General features: G+C 43.3%; 1 protein-coding gene across 2 annotated transcripts in view; it reads left to right on the top strand.

Moving 5' to 3' along the window:
- The window catches only part of GRIN2A (glutamate ionotropic receptor NMDA type subunit 2A), a 370,568-nt gene that overhangs the window by 246,612 nt on the left and 108,819 nt on the right, over positions 1-15,137 (top strand). For both annotated transcript variants that reach the window (XM_045994068.1, XM_045994069.1), the window contains exon 5: positions 5,104-5,218. In XM_045994068.1, coding sequence (XP_045850024.1) covers positions 5,104-5,218 — 115 coding nt within the window. The remainder of the gene's footprint in view (positions 1-5,103; positions 5,219-15,137) is intronic.

Genomic DNA, 15,137 nt, shown 5'->3' on the forward strand with positions numbered 1-15,137 from the left:
GACAATGCAGGCCGAATTTCATGGCAATCCTGTTATAGGAAAAATCGCCTCTCTGTTCTTCAGTGTTCTTTCTGATCTCCTCGCGTCAGCCCTTCACAGGGCACAGAGTTCAAGCAGCCGACAAGTGTTCCTTTCATCTGGACTTAGCGTCTGTTACACACCTAAGCAGATACTGAAGGAAACTTGTCCGTGTGTACGGCCCATAACTTAACGTATTTTCTAGTTTAGCGTTGTGTATGTTACAGACATTTAAAAAAAAAAAACAAAACCACTTGGCTTTGTCATCAGTGGTTGGGAATAACCCAGAAGCGGACCCCTCTGCCAACCCCCGGAGCGCCCCCATCCGGCCACATTTTGCCAGCATTGATTCCCTGCTATTTACTGCCCCAGATGAAAATAGCGAGGATGGAATTTGAAGCCCAGCCACCGCCCGGAATTTCTAATATTTCATCTGGTCACTAAAAGTTTACAATCCATTTTGGAGAGAGAAACAAAACAGTGTTAAGATTTTACGGTTTAATACAAGTACCCAGCAGGTGTTAATGGGGACCAAGCAGTGGGGTGTGAAATGGGATTTCCCTAGGTAAAGAATTCTGCTTGGGAGCCAGTTTAGATGGGGAGAAAGTCTGAAAAAATATGAATTGTCTTTCCTAGAAATTGGTTGGGGGAATTAAAGGTAGCCGGTGCTCACATCCTGCCAACTTCATAATGAAATTACTGTTCAGCAAAAAATTTTGTTCATGGCCCCCTCCCATACCCGCCCAAGGGAGTGAGGACTGTTAATAAAAAAAAAAAAAAAAAAAGGAAAAACAATGAAATGATATTAGTGTTGAGTATACAGACTTCTCGGTCCAGAATAATGAATCTTAAAGGAACACAGGGCACGAGAACATCTGTATAGTGGTTTCCCTGTAATCAGAAGAGGAGTGATCGTGTCTAAATAATCTCCCGGCTGGTGCCGTCTGATCTCACCACAAGATGGGAGAAGGGGAATGAGTAGAGGAAGTAGAGGTGGAAATTAAGAGGGGGGTTTGAGTAAATTCAGCCGGCAAATCGAAAGATCTGGTTGTTCCTCAGTACACGCTAGCTCCTTGAGCCAAATGACTACTGTGATGTTTGGGTCATGCTCCACGTAACTTTGAGAATGGCTCTCCCCAGGGCCATGCGTCTAGGTCAGAACCAAAGCATTTGCTCTCTGGTCTGCCTTTTCCAAAAAAGATAACCAACTGGATATTTCTGAACCTCTTGATAATTGGAATTTTCAGTTCCCCTGCCTTTGGGTCATTGGGTAGGTCGATCCCGAGCTCTGTCCATCCCAAAGAGTCAGACAAGTCAAACCCTGGCCTGGTAGCTACTTTGATTCAGCAACGTCAACCAGAACAATAAATTAAAAACCTCCGAGTTTGGGGCAGCAAATGCGGAGACTTGATAATGGATACTGGACTAGCCCTGGTAAAGACTGCTTGCGGGAGAGTCCGTGACCAGTCTTCCATCCTGTTCCGTGGTTCTGTGCCGTTGGCTTGGTGGTTTCCCCCCTGCAGGGCTTTGCCACCCCTCGCCCCTGGCCATTCACCCGGCCAGCCCTTGTTCTTCCTTCCACTTTGTCTCCTGATGCCAGCTGTGCCTCTGCAGTAGAATCAGCCACCATCTTCCTCATGCTCTTGACCAGCCTACTTAGTACATGTCTCCGGTTTTACGCTTCGCTGCTCTTGACTGCAGTTACGTATTGTAGAACCATGTTTGTTTACTTTGTTGTTTTTCCCACCACAGCTCTTGGCACAGGTCATGGCAGGTAGTAGGTATGCCAGTGTCTTTTGGATGGGTGCATGGATGAACGTATTGATGGATAGACGGATGAATGGATGGACAGAAGGACAGACAGACGGATGTAGGCATGGCTGGCTGGCACTTCTGGTGAGGATATCTTAACATACTCAACCACCAAACATGAACCCCAGCCCTACAGTGTGCCAGACAATATAATAAGGCTAAAAATAACCACGGGAAACAAAACTGAAAGTCAACTGGGAAAATATAAACAACTTAATTTACACCCCCCCACACACGCACACAATTAATGACACTTTTTTAGCCATAAGCAAAAATGAAGTTGTCCTCCAGTGCAGAGAAGGAAAGAAGCAGTTTTATCTCTGCTTCTCTTGCCAGCAAATCGATGCATCCCTCCTTTGTTTAAACCCTTTCATAGATCTCTCTCCAGCCTTCTGAACCAAACCCAAATGCTTTAGGGTAGCATTCAAGGTCCTTTAGGATCCGACTTCAGGGATCCACACCAGAGGAATCCCACTGCCCTAATAGCTTATTTATTCCCTGTTTTCTCCAGCGTGTGCCACGCTGCTGACCTTTGCTGACTCTTCTTTTCTCAAGGTGATGCCTTTGCTCAGAATTCTCTTCTCCTTCTCCTCATTTTTTTAAAAGTAAGCTTCATGCTCAACACTGAGCCCGATGCGGGGCTTGAACTCATGACCCTGAGATCAAGACCGGAGCTGAAATCAAGTCAGACGCTTAACCGCCACAGCCACCCAATCCCCTGTCTCCTGCCTCTTCTTAATTCCTTCACTCTCTAAGATGCCCCAGGAAGCCCCACCCCCGAGCCCTTAGCTTGAGTGAGGGGCCTCCCTCCGCATTCCTGCTTCTCCCACTTCTTAAGAATCCCTACATGAGCGGCGTTCTTCGCGCTGTCATTGTTTCTGTGCCTGTGTTACTGGGTGGTGATCGTGTGGGTGGGAGGGCGGACAGGCCCTGTGGTTTTTATTTCCCTATCTATAGGACTCCCCATAGGGCCTGACACATAATAGACATGCAGCAAATAGTTGTTGAATCAACAGAAAATATCCTGCTAGGAAATGATCCCAGACACCTCACGTGCCCCCAGTAGGAGAGTGGTTACTCTCTGCTCCTTCTGGAATTGCAATGGTATATTTTCTCTGTTTTTTAACAGACACTATTTGCAGAAAATTTGGAGAACACAAAGATACACAAAAGAAAATAAAAGGTACCTGTAATCCTTCTATGCACAAACCTTATTTTTATCCTCTTCTGTTTATTTAATGTGAAAGAGCGAGCATTTTCTCCTCTCCATTAACTTGTCATCGAAAATATGATTTTCAAAACCCCAAATAGTTCATTGAGTGGGTACTCAATATTTGTTTTTTTGCCTTTTCCCCAGTTTCTTTACCTTGTCCTGGGAGACCTGATTTTCCCCCCCATATGACACAGCCCAGGGCAGACATGTGACCAGTTAGGACAGTGTCTCGCTTTTGAATTTTTTATACTCTATTTCTCCTCGTTAATATTTTACTTCTTCAGCTACTTTTGGAATTAAAGGAGTATAAAGCAAGAAAATGCCATGGTCTCGAGATACCCTGTCTCTCTGGGATCTCCAAATATTTCAACCCACCATACTACCTTCATTGAGTTTCTGTTAATTGGTGTGTTCCCTTGGAAGTCTCCAACAATATCACCTTTTTCTCAAGCTACTAAAAGATGTGGACTCCTGGGGATTCTGCCCCCCAAATCCTGGGAGGGGAGCTTTGCCATGCCTCCCTCCTCGTCCACATCCAGCCTGCCTGCAGGCAAGGTGCTTTGAATAGGGGTGGAGATGGTCATAAGGCTGACAGGCGTCCTGCACAACAGAAGTGCTAGGACAGTGGTTGACCACGCGGATGTGATATAAGGCAGATGCTGAGACGTTGTCCTTGTTGCTTCTCTCTCCCCAACCTTCACATCGCTGATTACCTGCTAAATATTCTCCACTTGATCTTGTTGCTGGCGACTCATACTCCTCATTCTCCTCCGTTGGGACCACGACAGAGCCGAAGCCAACAACATCTCTGACCCGGAGAATAAGCACGCTGTAACCCATCCCTGTGCACTCACTCTGGTTGCCTCCAACCCACTCTACACAGCCCTCAAGTCAAGTCTGATTGTTTCGCCTCCTTGATTAAAATCTTCAGTGTGGTCTTAATGTTTTAAAACAAGGACAGATGGGGCGCCTGGGTGGCTCAGTGGGTTAAAGCCTCTGCCTTCAGCTCAGGTCATGATCCCAGGGTCCTGGGATCGAGCCCCACATTGGGCTCTCTGCTCAGCAAGGAGCATGCTTCCCCCCTCTCTCTCTGCCTACTTGTGATCTCTCTCTCTGTGTCAAATAAATAAATAAAATCTTTAAAAAAATAAAACAAGGACAAAACTCTTGAATGTGGCCTAAAAACCTTGGCACTATCTCCCCTATTCACCTTCTCAGCCACACCCCATCCCACATTCTTCTGTCTCTCTCTGCTTTGCTCTCATTGGTTTGCAGTCAGTCCGTTGTGTGTATAGCCACAGGGCCTTTGCACCTACTACCCCTTTTACCTCGAATTTACTTATGGCTTTTTTTTTTAACCTAGTTAACGCTGACTCATCTTTCCAGGTGAAGCCAGACTTCCTCATAGAAGCCCTGCCTGACCCCTTTTTCACTTCCAGGCAGCCCAACCACCTCACTCTGATAACACTTGTCATAGATCTGTAAATGATTAATGCCCGTTCTCTCCTCTAGACTGGAAGCTTCATGAGGGGAGGGATCATGTCTGTTTCCTTATTTATCTTCAGTCAAGTGTCTGAGTCCTGGCATGTAGCAAGCATTTATTTAGTAAGATTAGCAGAATGAGTAGTGAATAGGTGGGATGCCATTTCTTTGAAGTTGCATCCCACATGGTCAAAGAGCCAGCAGCTTCCTTTAGGGAAACTTGTTAAAACAAATAGAACGTGCTTTGAGATCTCCTGTAATGTCATTTGAACAGAGGTCTGTGGGTGCGGCAGGGCCAAAAGGTTCTGTCGCACGTGCTAATGACAGTCCCTTGCTAACAGCTGGATAGGGTGGGGGATTCCAAGAGTGAGTACAGGCTCCTGGAAACGAGTGCTGGGCCAGTTCGCGGTGCCAGCATGGGTACCAATACTCCCACACATAGAGGCCACGTGTCACAGGTGATGACGGCCGTGTAAGCCTCTCGCTTCCGTGAGTTACGCGGATGGTGCCGCACGTCTACTCGTCTGACCTCTTTCCTTCTTCCCTAAAAACTTGTCTTTCTCTCTTCTTCTCTCTAGATTTATGGTCAACGTGACATGGGATGGCAAAGACTTGTCCTTCACTGAGGAAGGCTATCAGGTGCACCCCAGGCTGGTGGTGATTGTGCTGAACAAGGACCGAGAATGGGAGAAGGTGAGCGTCCCTCTGCGCATTGAATGCTGGGGGCGGGGAGGGTGAAAGCATGGGCGGTGGACGGGCTCAGCAGCTCCTTTGCCCAGCACATTTCCTGCTGAGCTGCTCCAGATCCCATCCCCCCTCCGGGAGCAGATCTTTCTTGGCATGAGTTGGACCAAATATTATAAGGTGTCGCTGGAATGCTTTTTCCGGGTCAGCTGTGGTAACGGTGTCCTGCTCCTTGTGTCAGCTTCTCCAGTCTCATCGGGAAGGGTCCTTGAAGGATTTAGGATGAGGAATTCAAAGACTAAAGGTTGGTTCCCGTTGTTGGAATAGCAAAGGTTTACCATAGAGCAGCGATCTCACCAGTTTGTCTGTACCCATATTAAGTACCGTATTTACACGTTTTGCCATGTACCTAAACCCCTATATTTTCGCTTACATTGTCTTTTACTTTAAGTCAACTAATTCCCAAAACTTAAGTGTATCACTTCCGTAAATCACAGATAGGAGAAGGAGGTTATAGTTCTCATAAGGCACATTTTCTAGGACATATATATCAACTCTTGAAAAATATAAAACATTGGGGCGCCTGGGTGGCTCAGTGGGTTAAGCCTCTGCCTTCGGCTCAGGTCATGATCCCAAGGTCCCGGGATCGAGCCCCGCATTGGGCTCTCTGCTCCACAGGGAGCCTACTTCCTCCTCTCTCTCTCTGCCTGCCTCTCTGCCTAGTTGTGATTTCTCTCTGTCAAATAAATAAAATATTAAAAAAAAAAAAAGTCACCCAAGCAGACTGTGTCCTGGAGCATAAAACAAGTCTCGATGTGTTTCAAAGGATGGAAATAATGGAGAATGCATTCTCGGACCACACAGTGTTAAAATCAAAGGTTGTAATAAAAGTAGATCCAGGAGTCCCCAGATGTTTGGAAATTAGATAACACTTCTGAATAGCTCATGGGTCAAAGAAGAAATAGAAAGACATTAGCTAATATTTTGAATGAAATGACGATAAAAACACAGCATAGCAGATTTGAAGAATAAAGCAGAACGTGTGCTTAGGGGGACGTTTATAGCTCGAAATACTTATAATTTAAAAAAAACAAGGCATGTGTAAAGTCATTGATTTAAGCTTCTGCATTGAGAAGCTAGAAAAAGAAGAGCAAAGTAAACCCAAATGAAATGGAAGAAAATCACAAATGTAAGAGTAAAAATCAAGGTAGAACACAAAATAGAGAAAATCAACAAAGCCAAAAGGTAGTTCTTTGAAAAGATTAATGAAATTTGTCATTTCTAGCAAGAGTGATCACGCAAAACAGATAAAAGACAAATACTAATAAAAAATACTAAAAATGCAAGAGGAAAGTCACTACAGTCGTTACAGATCCTGCAGACACTAAAATGACAAAAAAATTATGAATAATGTATGTCAACAAATTCTACTATGTAGATAAAATGGGTACAGTTTTTCAAAAACAAACAATAAAACCCACAAATTTCCAAAATTGACCTAAAAATGAAATAGATGGTCTGAAGTCTCTAAGTTTCTAAACTTGCTCAGAAATTGAATTTATAACTGAAATCTTTCCCATTTCAAAAACTCCTGACCTAGATGGCTTGCTGTAAATTCCATCAGACATTTTAAAAAGAAATAACACCAGTCTACACGGTGTTTCAATATATTAATAATCAAAATCAAGGAATATATTTAAAAAATAATATATCATGGATAAATAGTGTTTACCCTAGGAACTCAAGATTGGTTTAACATTCAAAAAATAAATCAATGTAACTTACCATATTAATGTAATAAAGGAGAAAAATGTAATCTCAGTAGATGCAGAGAAAGCATTTGACAAAATCTGATATATCCATTTGTGATAAAGGAGGGAGATTTCTCAATCTGATAAAGGTTATCTATGAAATTCCTGTAACTCACATCTCATACAGTGATGAAATGATGAAAATAAATCCACAGGCATGCTTTCAATTGCTTTCTGAGGAATAATTATGAAAATGGGAGAAAGGAAAGTCTTTTCTTAAAGATTTGTTTATTTTAGAGAGACATAAAGCTTGGTGGGAGTGGGGGGGGTGGCGTGAGGACAGAGGGAAAGGCAGAGAATCTCAAGTAGATTCTATTCTGAGTGTGGAACCCTACTTGGGGCTCGATCTCACAACCTGAGATCATTACCTGAGCCAAAACCAAGAGTCAGACAGAACCGACTAAGCCATCCAGGCACTCCGAAAGGAAAGTCTTTTTAATAAATGGCACTAAATTAATCAGATATCCGTATAGAGAAAAAAAAAATAACTTGACCCATAGCTCACATTATACATAAAAATTATTTAAATTTCAGACCTAAATGTAAAAGCTAAAACTGTGAAGTTTTTAGAAGAAAATTTAGGAGGATATCAGTGTGATCTGAGAAAGCAGAATGCAAAAAGCATTTACCATATAGTAAAAATAGCAAACTGGGGATGCCTGGGTGGCTCAGTCAGTTAAGTGTCTGCCTTCACCTCAGGTCATGATCTCAAGATCCTGGGATCAAGCCCTGCATCAGGATCTTTGCTCAGAGGGGACTGTGCTTCTCCCCGTCCCTCCATGCTCTCTCTTTCACACACACACATGCATACACATTCTCTCTCTCAAATAAATAAAATCTTTAAAATAAATAGACTGAACTCCATCAAAATTTAAAATTTTTTTGAATTTTTCTCAAATACCGACACTGTTGGAAAATGAAAAAGGCATGCCACAGGTTGGGGAAAAAATACTAACTCTCTGTGTATATCCCAAAGGGCTCATGTCCAGAATATATAAAGAACTCCTATAAATCGATAAGAAAAAATAAAACAACACAAAAGTGAGAAATTAAGTTAGACACTTGGCAGAAGATATTACTCAGATGGCCAATAAGTAAGTGAAAACATGCTTACCACCATTGACCATCAGAGATATGAAAACTAAAACCATTATGATCTATCACTTCCCACCCACCAAATGGCTAAAATGAAAAAGACTGATAATACCAAGTGTTGGTAAGGACATAGAGCAACTGAATCTCTTATATATGTCCAGTGGGAATGTAAAATTACAGCCACCATGGAAAAGTGTTTGGCAGTTTGTTATAAAGCAAAAAGCATACACAAACCTTCCAACCCAGCAATTACATCCTAGGTATTTACTGTAAAGAAATAGAAACATATATCCCAAAAGTAATATTCGTGTAAGAATGTTCATCACAACTTTACTCATCATGGCAAAACATCAGAAGGAGTGCCACTGTCCATCGACAAAGAATGGATAAATTATGGCATTTTCGTGAAGTGGCATGCTACTCATTAATAAGGAATGAATTGGTAATACCTAGAACCCAGACGAATTGCCAGAATGTGATGTGGAACAAAAAAGCCAGAGACCTAGAGGAATATACCGTATAAATCCATTTATGTGAAGTTCAAGAAGAGGCAAAACCAGTCTATGCAGTTCGATACAAGGATAATGGTTGCTTTTGTGAAGGAGGGCGGTCAATAGGAAAGGGGCCCAGGAGCTTTCTAGAGTGATGGCAATGTTTCCTATCTTGAACATTTGTCAAAATGTGTCAAACTATCACCCAAGATCTGTTTATTTTATTGCATGTCATTGTACCTTAATTCAAAATAATTTTTGAAACCCTTCAAATTGTGATACCCAGCACAATTAACTATTAGTGTTTACTGAGTTTTTGTATTTAACTTGCAGACACAAATAGTAGTTATGTCAACAATAACCATTGTTCATTGAACACTTACTCTATTTCTCCTCTAGGTTGTACACCCAAGCACTGAATCACACTTCGTTTATTCATCCAAGAAATATTCAGGGCTGACTGTGTGCCAGGCACTATTCTTTTTTTTTTTTTTAAAGATTTTATTTATTTGACACACAGAGAGAGATCACAAGTAGGCAGAGAGGCAGGCAGAGAGAGAGAGGAGGAAGCAGGCTTCCTACTGAGCAGAGAGCCCAATGTGGGGCTCGATCCCAGGACCCTGAGATCATGACCTGAGCCGAAGGCAGCAGCTTAACCCACTGAGCCACCCAGGTGCCCCAACCAGGCACTATTCTTGATGCTTGGAATCTGCTAGTGAATAAGAAAGACCCCCCCCCCCCAAAAAAAAAAAAAAAAAAATTCTGCACTCATGGAACTTAGATTCTAGTCTGCATGTGCAGGAGGGTGGGGTGGGAGTTTGTGTTTTTTGTGATACTTGAGGAAAGCATTGGATTCTAGTGGACTGGCATCTGGTCTACCCTGTGGCCCACATTTCCATCACTGAGCTGGGCTCTTTTGTGCATCAGGCACACTGAACAGGCTGGGTTTTTGTTCTTGGTTTTTGTTTTTGTTTTTACCTATTATGCTTTCCTGTACCCACACCTTCTTTTATCCATCCTTCAAGCTCTGGGTTTTCTTTCCTCTTAGAAATGCAAAGCCAACATGTAAATTATTTTTTCCTATTCACTGTGGAACTGTGAAATCATTCTCCTTGGTTGGATTTCACCTGTCCGGGTCAGACTTGGCTCACACCTATGAATTTTCAGTGCTGCCTTTAGGTCTGGCTCATTTACTGGGGAGCATGTTTACGGGGAGGCCACTGCCATGCAGGTGATAACATTCCATAAAAGAAAGCTGCCCTTGATCTCCTCCGTTTCCAGATACAGAAACTGCCCTTTTAATATTTTGTGTGTCCTTCTTTGAATTCCCGTTGAAATACAACAATTTCTCAAAAAGGCAGCTCGGAATAACCACTAAATTGAGCTGAGAATGTACAAATGCTTCCTGTAGTTGGTCTATTCTCTTGGCACTTGGGGGATCCAGTTCTTCAGAAATAACTCCTTATGCTTCTGTCTTGAAGAAAGAGGAAGCCAGTGGAGCAGGTAAATACCAGTCATGTTATCCTTCAGTCTGTACGCCAACAGCATGCAGGATATAGTGGGTCATCAGAGGGGATGGCCTGCAGAAGGAGGGAACTGATGTTCTGGGGCTCAGAGATGATGACTTTCTATCTCTGAGGTCACCCAGTAGCGTCACCGGAAGCAGCAGCATGTAATGAGGGAGTCTTGGAAATTGTGACAAGCCCTTGGAGGGGCCTTTGCTTTCTGCCGGGCCCTTGTGTGTGGCTGGTGTGGATTATTCCAACACCATGACCACTGCCTGCCTGTATCTAGCAGACATAGAACTCAGTGCTAAGCAGTCTTCTTCTTGCAAATCATGACTCCCATCCTCTTTGCCTCCACTTTACCCCAGTAGTTTTGTTTTGCCTTGGAGCTTGGTGGGTTTTGGAATAAGGCCTCCCAGAGATGTTTGAAAACAGTACCATGGATGCAAGGCAATTGACAGCCCAGGCCAGTGCAGCCGGTACTCCCTGGGCATCAACTCTATGCCCACCATTCTAGCAGGCATTGGGGATTTTCCAAGGATGATTAAGAAACCATCCTGCTCCTCAAGTAGCTCGTGACCTAACTTTTGCTGGGGTGAGAAGGATGAACTTGACTCAGCCAGTTGGGGTAGTCTCCAAGATGGTAGGGCCTCCGGAGCTAGGGTTTGAGCATAGACTGGATTTCTCCAAGTTGAATCATTTTCTCTTTACCTGAAAAAAAAATGCTTTGGAAATAATTCTGTTTACCATTTTTGGGTTACACTAGGTATACAATGAAATTATATATGTGTATATGCACACACAGATATACACATACGTACAGACTAGCTTTAAAATGGAGATAGATTTAGAAAGAGACACAGAAAGGGAGAGATTCAAAGAAAGATTTTGAAAGCAGTTTTGAATTTTTTGACCACAAGCATAAATAGGGCAAAACCCATACATACTAAAATAAAATGACCCTTTTGTTTTCTAGAGAAGCAGTGATTAAGGATGATAGTGGTGCCCCAGAAGACATGAGAGAGACCCATCATGTCTTCCCAAACCAAGAGTCTTGTTCCAATGCTCTGATGCATCTGCCTCCCCTTATTCCTTTCTGGTCTGTTTGGATTCTCATTGGTGCCCTTGGTGCCAGCTACCTTCCTCATGGGATGACTCCTACATCCCTCACACACCAGCCCAGACCTCCCAATCTCCATGCTTGCTTGCCAGAACACCCCCATGCAGAGAACCCATAATCCTCCAACTTCCTCTTGTCTAAAGACAAAACCATCATCTGTCCCTCCCAAATATGGTTGTTTTCCTTTGTTTCCTTTGTTTTAGGTATCTTCATTCTTAGCCTCCCAATGGAAGATATTTGGTTGTCATGGGCTCATCTTCTGCTCCTTGATATTCCTGTTCCTTTGAGCATTTTCCCCATTTTTCCAAGGGCACCCTTCCTGGATAATCTCAAGTGGGTTAGGTCCTTTCCACCTTATTTCTACAGACCTGTATACTAACTCCTAAGAGTGTTCACACTCGAGATAGTCACTGTTTGCTTGCATAGTTATCTACATTTGGACCACGAGCCCCATCTGGGAAAAGGTCAGTTCCGTTCATGTTTCATTAGCTCTACCATAGGACTTTGTTTCTAGCTCCCAGAAGGGTCTCTGTACAAGCTGTTGGGCATGATGACTTCAGACTTCAGACACCATTCATTAAGAGCTACTCTGTACCAAGAGCTATGGTGAGAATTTTATGTGCATGATCTCATGTAGTTGTTTCAACAACTCATCTCAAGGAGGCATTCTGATTTCTGCCTCACAAACAGAAATCCAGACTAGTGACCAGTTTCAGATGCCCCAGCTAGTAGGTGAAGGATTCAGGATGTGAGTAGAAGGCTGCCTGACCCCAAAGGCTTCATTCCTAATCACTACATTTTACATAAAGCCTGGCAGAGGGACAGGGATGTTTTAGAGAAATTGAGAGTTCCTCCCACCCTTAGAATGGCATCCTCCTTCTTTTTCTCATGGGGGAAGCAGATTTCACCCAAAGCCAACTCACTGGAACTTGGGGGATAAATATCATACTTCAGAGACCATGTTTTTTCTGGTCTGTAGCGGTACCATCTTCTAGGATCATACCCCGTCCCTTGTTTCTTGTGCATAATTAAGGAGATGCCGCTTAAGGAAGGAATTCCTGGTGCAGGTATGATACGGAGATCTTTGAGAAAGTTTGGACTGACATCTGAAATATGTAGTTCTGATGAGGAAGTTCTTATGTAGTTCAGATCTAGGAAGGCTTTCCCCAACAATGATGTATGCATGAGGTATTGTTGTGACATGACATGATTTCTAGTTGTAGATTGCTGTCACTCGCTTCCTTCTAGATCACTGTATTTTAAGTATCCCTCCATCACTTCCCCTACCATATTAGCCTAGAATGACTCTGTTAGTCTCAAGCACTGATGAGAACGTGTAGAAGATCTCTGGCATGTGTTTGTTTGTGGGGGGTATCAGTAATCTGCAAACAGGTTCATCCTGCAAAAGGATTGAAGTAGTTATGCAAGCATTGTACTTGACTTCTGCACACACATATTCCAATGATTATGTGAAGGAAGTCATGGAGGAAAATGATAAATGAGAGACCACTAGTAAATGATGAATTGGTTGAACAATTGTGTTCATTGCTGAAGGGGAAGAGTAATGTTGACCTCTTCTGCAGGCAGGTGGAAGGACATTCTGGCTTCTCTTGTGTGCTTGCTTTGCTTGGAAGACAGTGGCAGCTCACTGAGGAAGCCATGAACTCTGGCTATCACTAGCCCTTAGAGAAGATGGTTCGTTTTCAGGTTTTCCCTTTTTCTCTTACCATTTGATCTCTGATGCTCAATCGCCGAGACTCACTATTTATAGAATGGATATAAGAATGGATGAAAAGATTGATTTTTCCAGGGACTTTCCCACATGAGGAACATCTTTCACTGTTGGCCATTCAAGTGTATTTCGTAGCACTCCCTGTATCAGAGTCACTGGGGGAAAGGTGTGATGGTCTTATCCCTACTTCCAAACCTATGAAATGATCATTTCAGATTCTGCTTTTTTCATAAGCTCTCCTCATGATTCTCATGCCCCTTGAAGACCTAGAACCATGGCTTTAGAGCATAGATAGACTCTTTGTGACCCTGAAAAAATGGTCTTGTCTACGTCATCCTGGTTATCAGAACTTTTTTTTTTCTTAGACTTTGTGCCTCTTTCTTCCTTTGAAATGCAATGTTTAGTGGCAAAGCTTAAGAGAAATGGTATGGGAGAAAAAAGAAATAAGGAAATTGTGGTTTTGTTGCACCTTGGTAACCTCTGGTGAGTCAGACAGTACCAGCGCCAAATAAAATCTTGTTTATGCATGTAGATCAGTTCCTATCACCTAGTGTATCCTCCATAGATACTGTTATTAAATGATTTCTTTTTTTGCTAAATCTGTCCCCCATAAACAGAGATGGTTGGATTTGGGATATATAACCCTTATGTATTCACACATGTATTCCATCAAACAAAATGTCTAGAATGCCTGCTGTGTGCAGGTCATTGTGGAGCATTGCAGAAACACATGGACCAGTCTTCAAGATAGATAGAGTCTAGTAGGGCACCAGGAGATGCTCGTAACCACAAGACAGTGTGATATGTGCCACAAGCGATTACTCTATAGTATTTAGAGAAGATAGACTTTATGTATAGGCGGAAGGATTGAGGGCATCTGTACAGAGGACTTCTCGTTTGGACAAGTGTCAGAGAATAAGCATGATCTGGACTTCTGAGTATGTGTGGGAAGGCCATGCCATGCAGAAGGAACATTGTAAGTGAAGGCCCAGAAACAAGGAGTTCAGTGTGTTTGAACCATAGCCAGAATTCTAAGAATGACCCCCTCCCCCGTGAACCTCCCCCACTCAGAGTGTGTGGGTATATATGATGAGATATGCCTTCCATGATTGTTACATTAGGGAGCAGAAGGGGTTATCTGCTAACGATGAGCTACTCAGGCTGGGCCTAATGTCCTTCCATGAGCCTTTAAAAAGTAGAGACTTTTCTGTAACTAGTAGCAGAAGAGGGCAGAGAGATTCGAGCATGGGAAGGATTTGACTGCTAGGCTTGAGGATTGAGAGGCCACATGACAAGGCATGTGGGGTCCACTGGGAGCTGAGTTCCATCCCCGGCCAACAGCCAGCAAGGAAGCTAGGAGTTCACTGTCACAACCCTCAAGGAGCTGGACTTGGCCAACCACCTGAAGGAGTTTGGAAGTGGATTCATCCCAGGTCCTCCCTCCATGAGCCCGAGCTGGCTGACACCTTGATTTCGGCCTTGGGAGACCCTGAGTGGAGAACCCAGCCAAGCTCTGCTGGACTGTGGGCCTGTGGAACTGTGAGGTGTTGTCAAAGGGTGCTGTTCCAGGCGGTAATGTTGGAAGCCATTTGTTCTAGGACCACAGCAAATGAATATGGATCACTGCGAGGGAATGATGGGAGGAAAGGGCTGTGCTGGCATGTGAATCTGAGGCTATAGGACTTTACTCAAGAATCGTTGGGGCGCCATTGAAGAAGGAGAAGAAAACAGAAAAATAATAAATAGTAATAGTCAAATATATAAGCTCATCTAGTCCTCACACGGACATTGGAATACAGATACTGTTACCCTCTTTTATAAACTAGGGAATGAGTCCCAGACAAATTCAAAAATTGTGCAGGGTCACAGAGCTGAGATAGCAACCCTACAGCCCACTTGCATAGACGCAAACTCTGCTGCTTCTTTAAAAATGAAATGGTGATTGACGAGGATCTTTGGGAACATTTCTTAGGAGAGTTTTAAGTAGCTGGGGTTAAAGGGGAGTGTAAGGTTTAAACAGACAGTGGCAGTGGGATCTGAGAGGAATGTCAGAAGGGCTTGGAAATGTATGGTGTTTACTGAATGATCTGCTGAGAGCTTCGTGACAGAGCAGAATCAGTCCAATTTTTAATTTTTTTATTTTTAGGCATGGGTCTGTGCTTAGGCATTTTGGG

This window comes from Meles meles, chromosome 21 (genome assembly GCF_922984935.1).
Source record: "Meles meles chromosome 21, mMelMel3.1 paternal haplotype, whole genome shotgun sequence".
NCBI lineage: Eukaryota > Metazoa > Chordata > Mammalia > Carnivora > Mustelidae > Meles > Meles meles.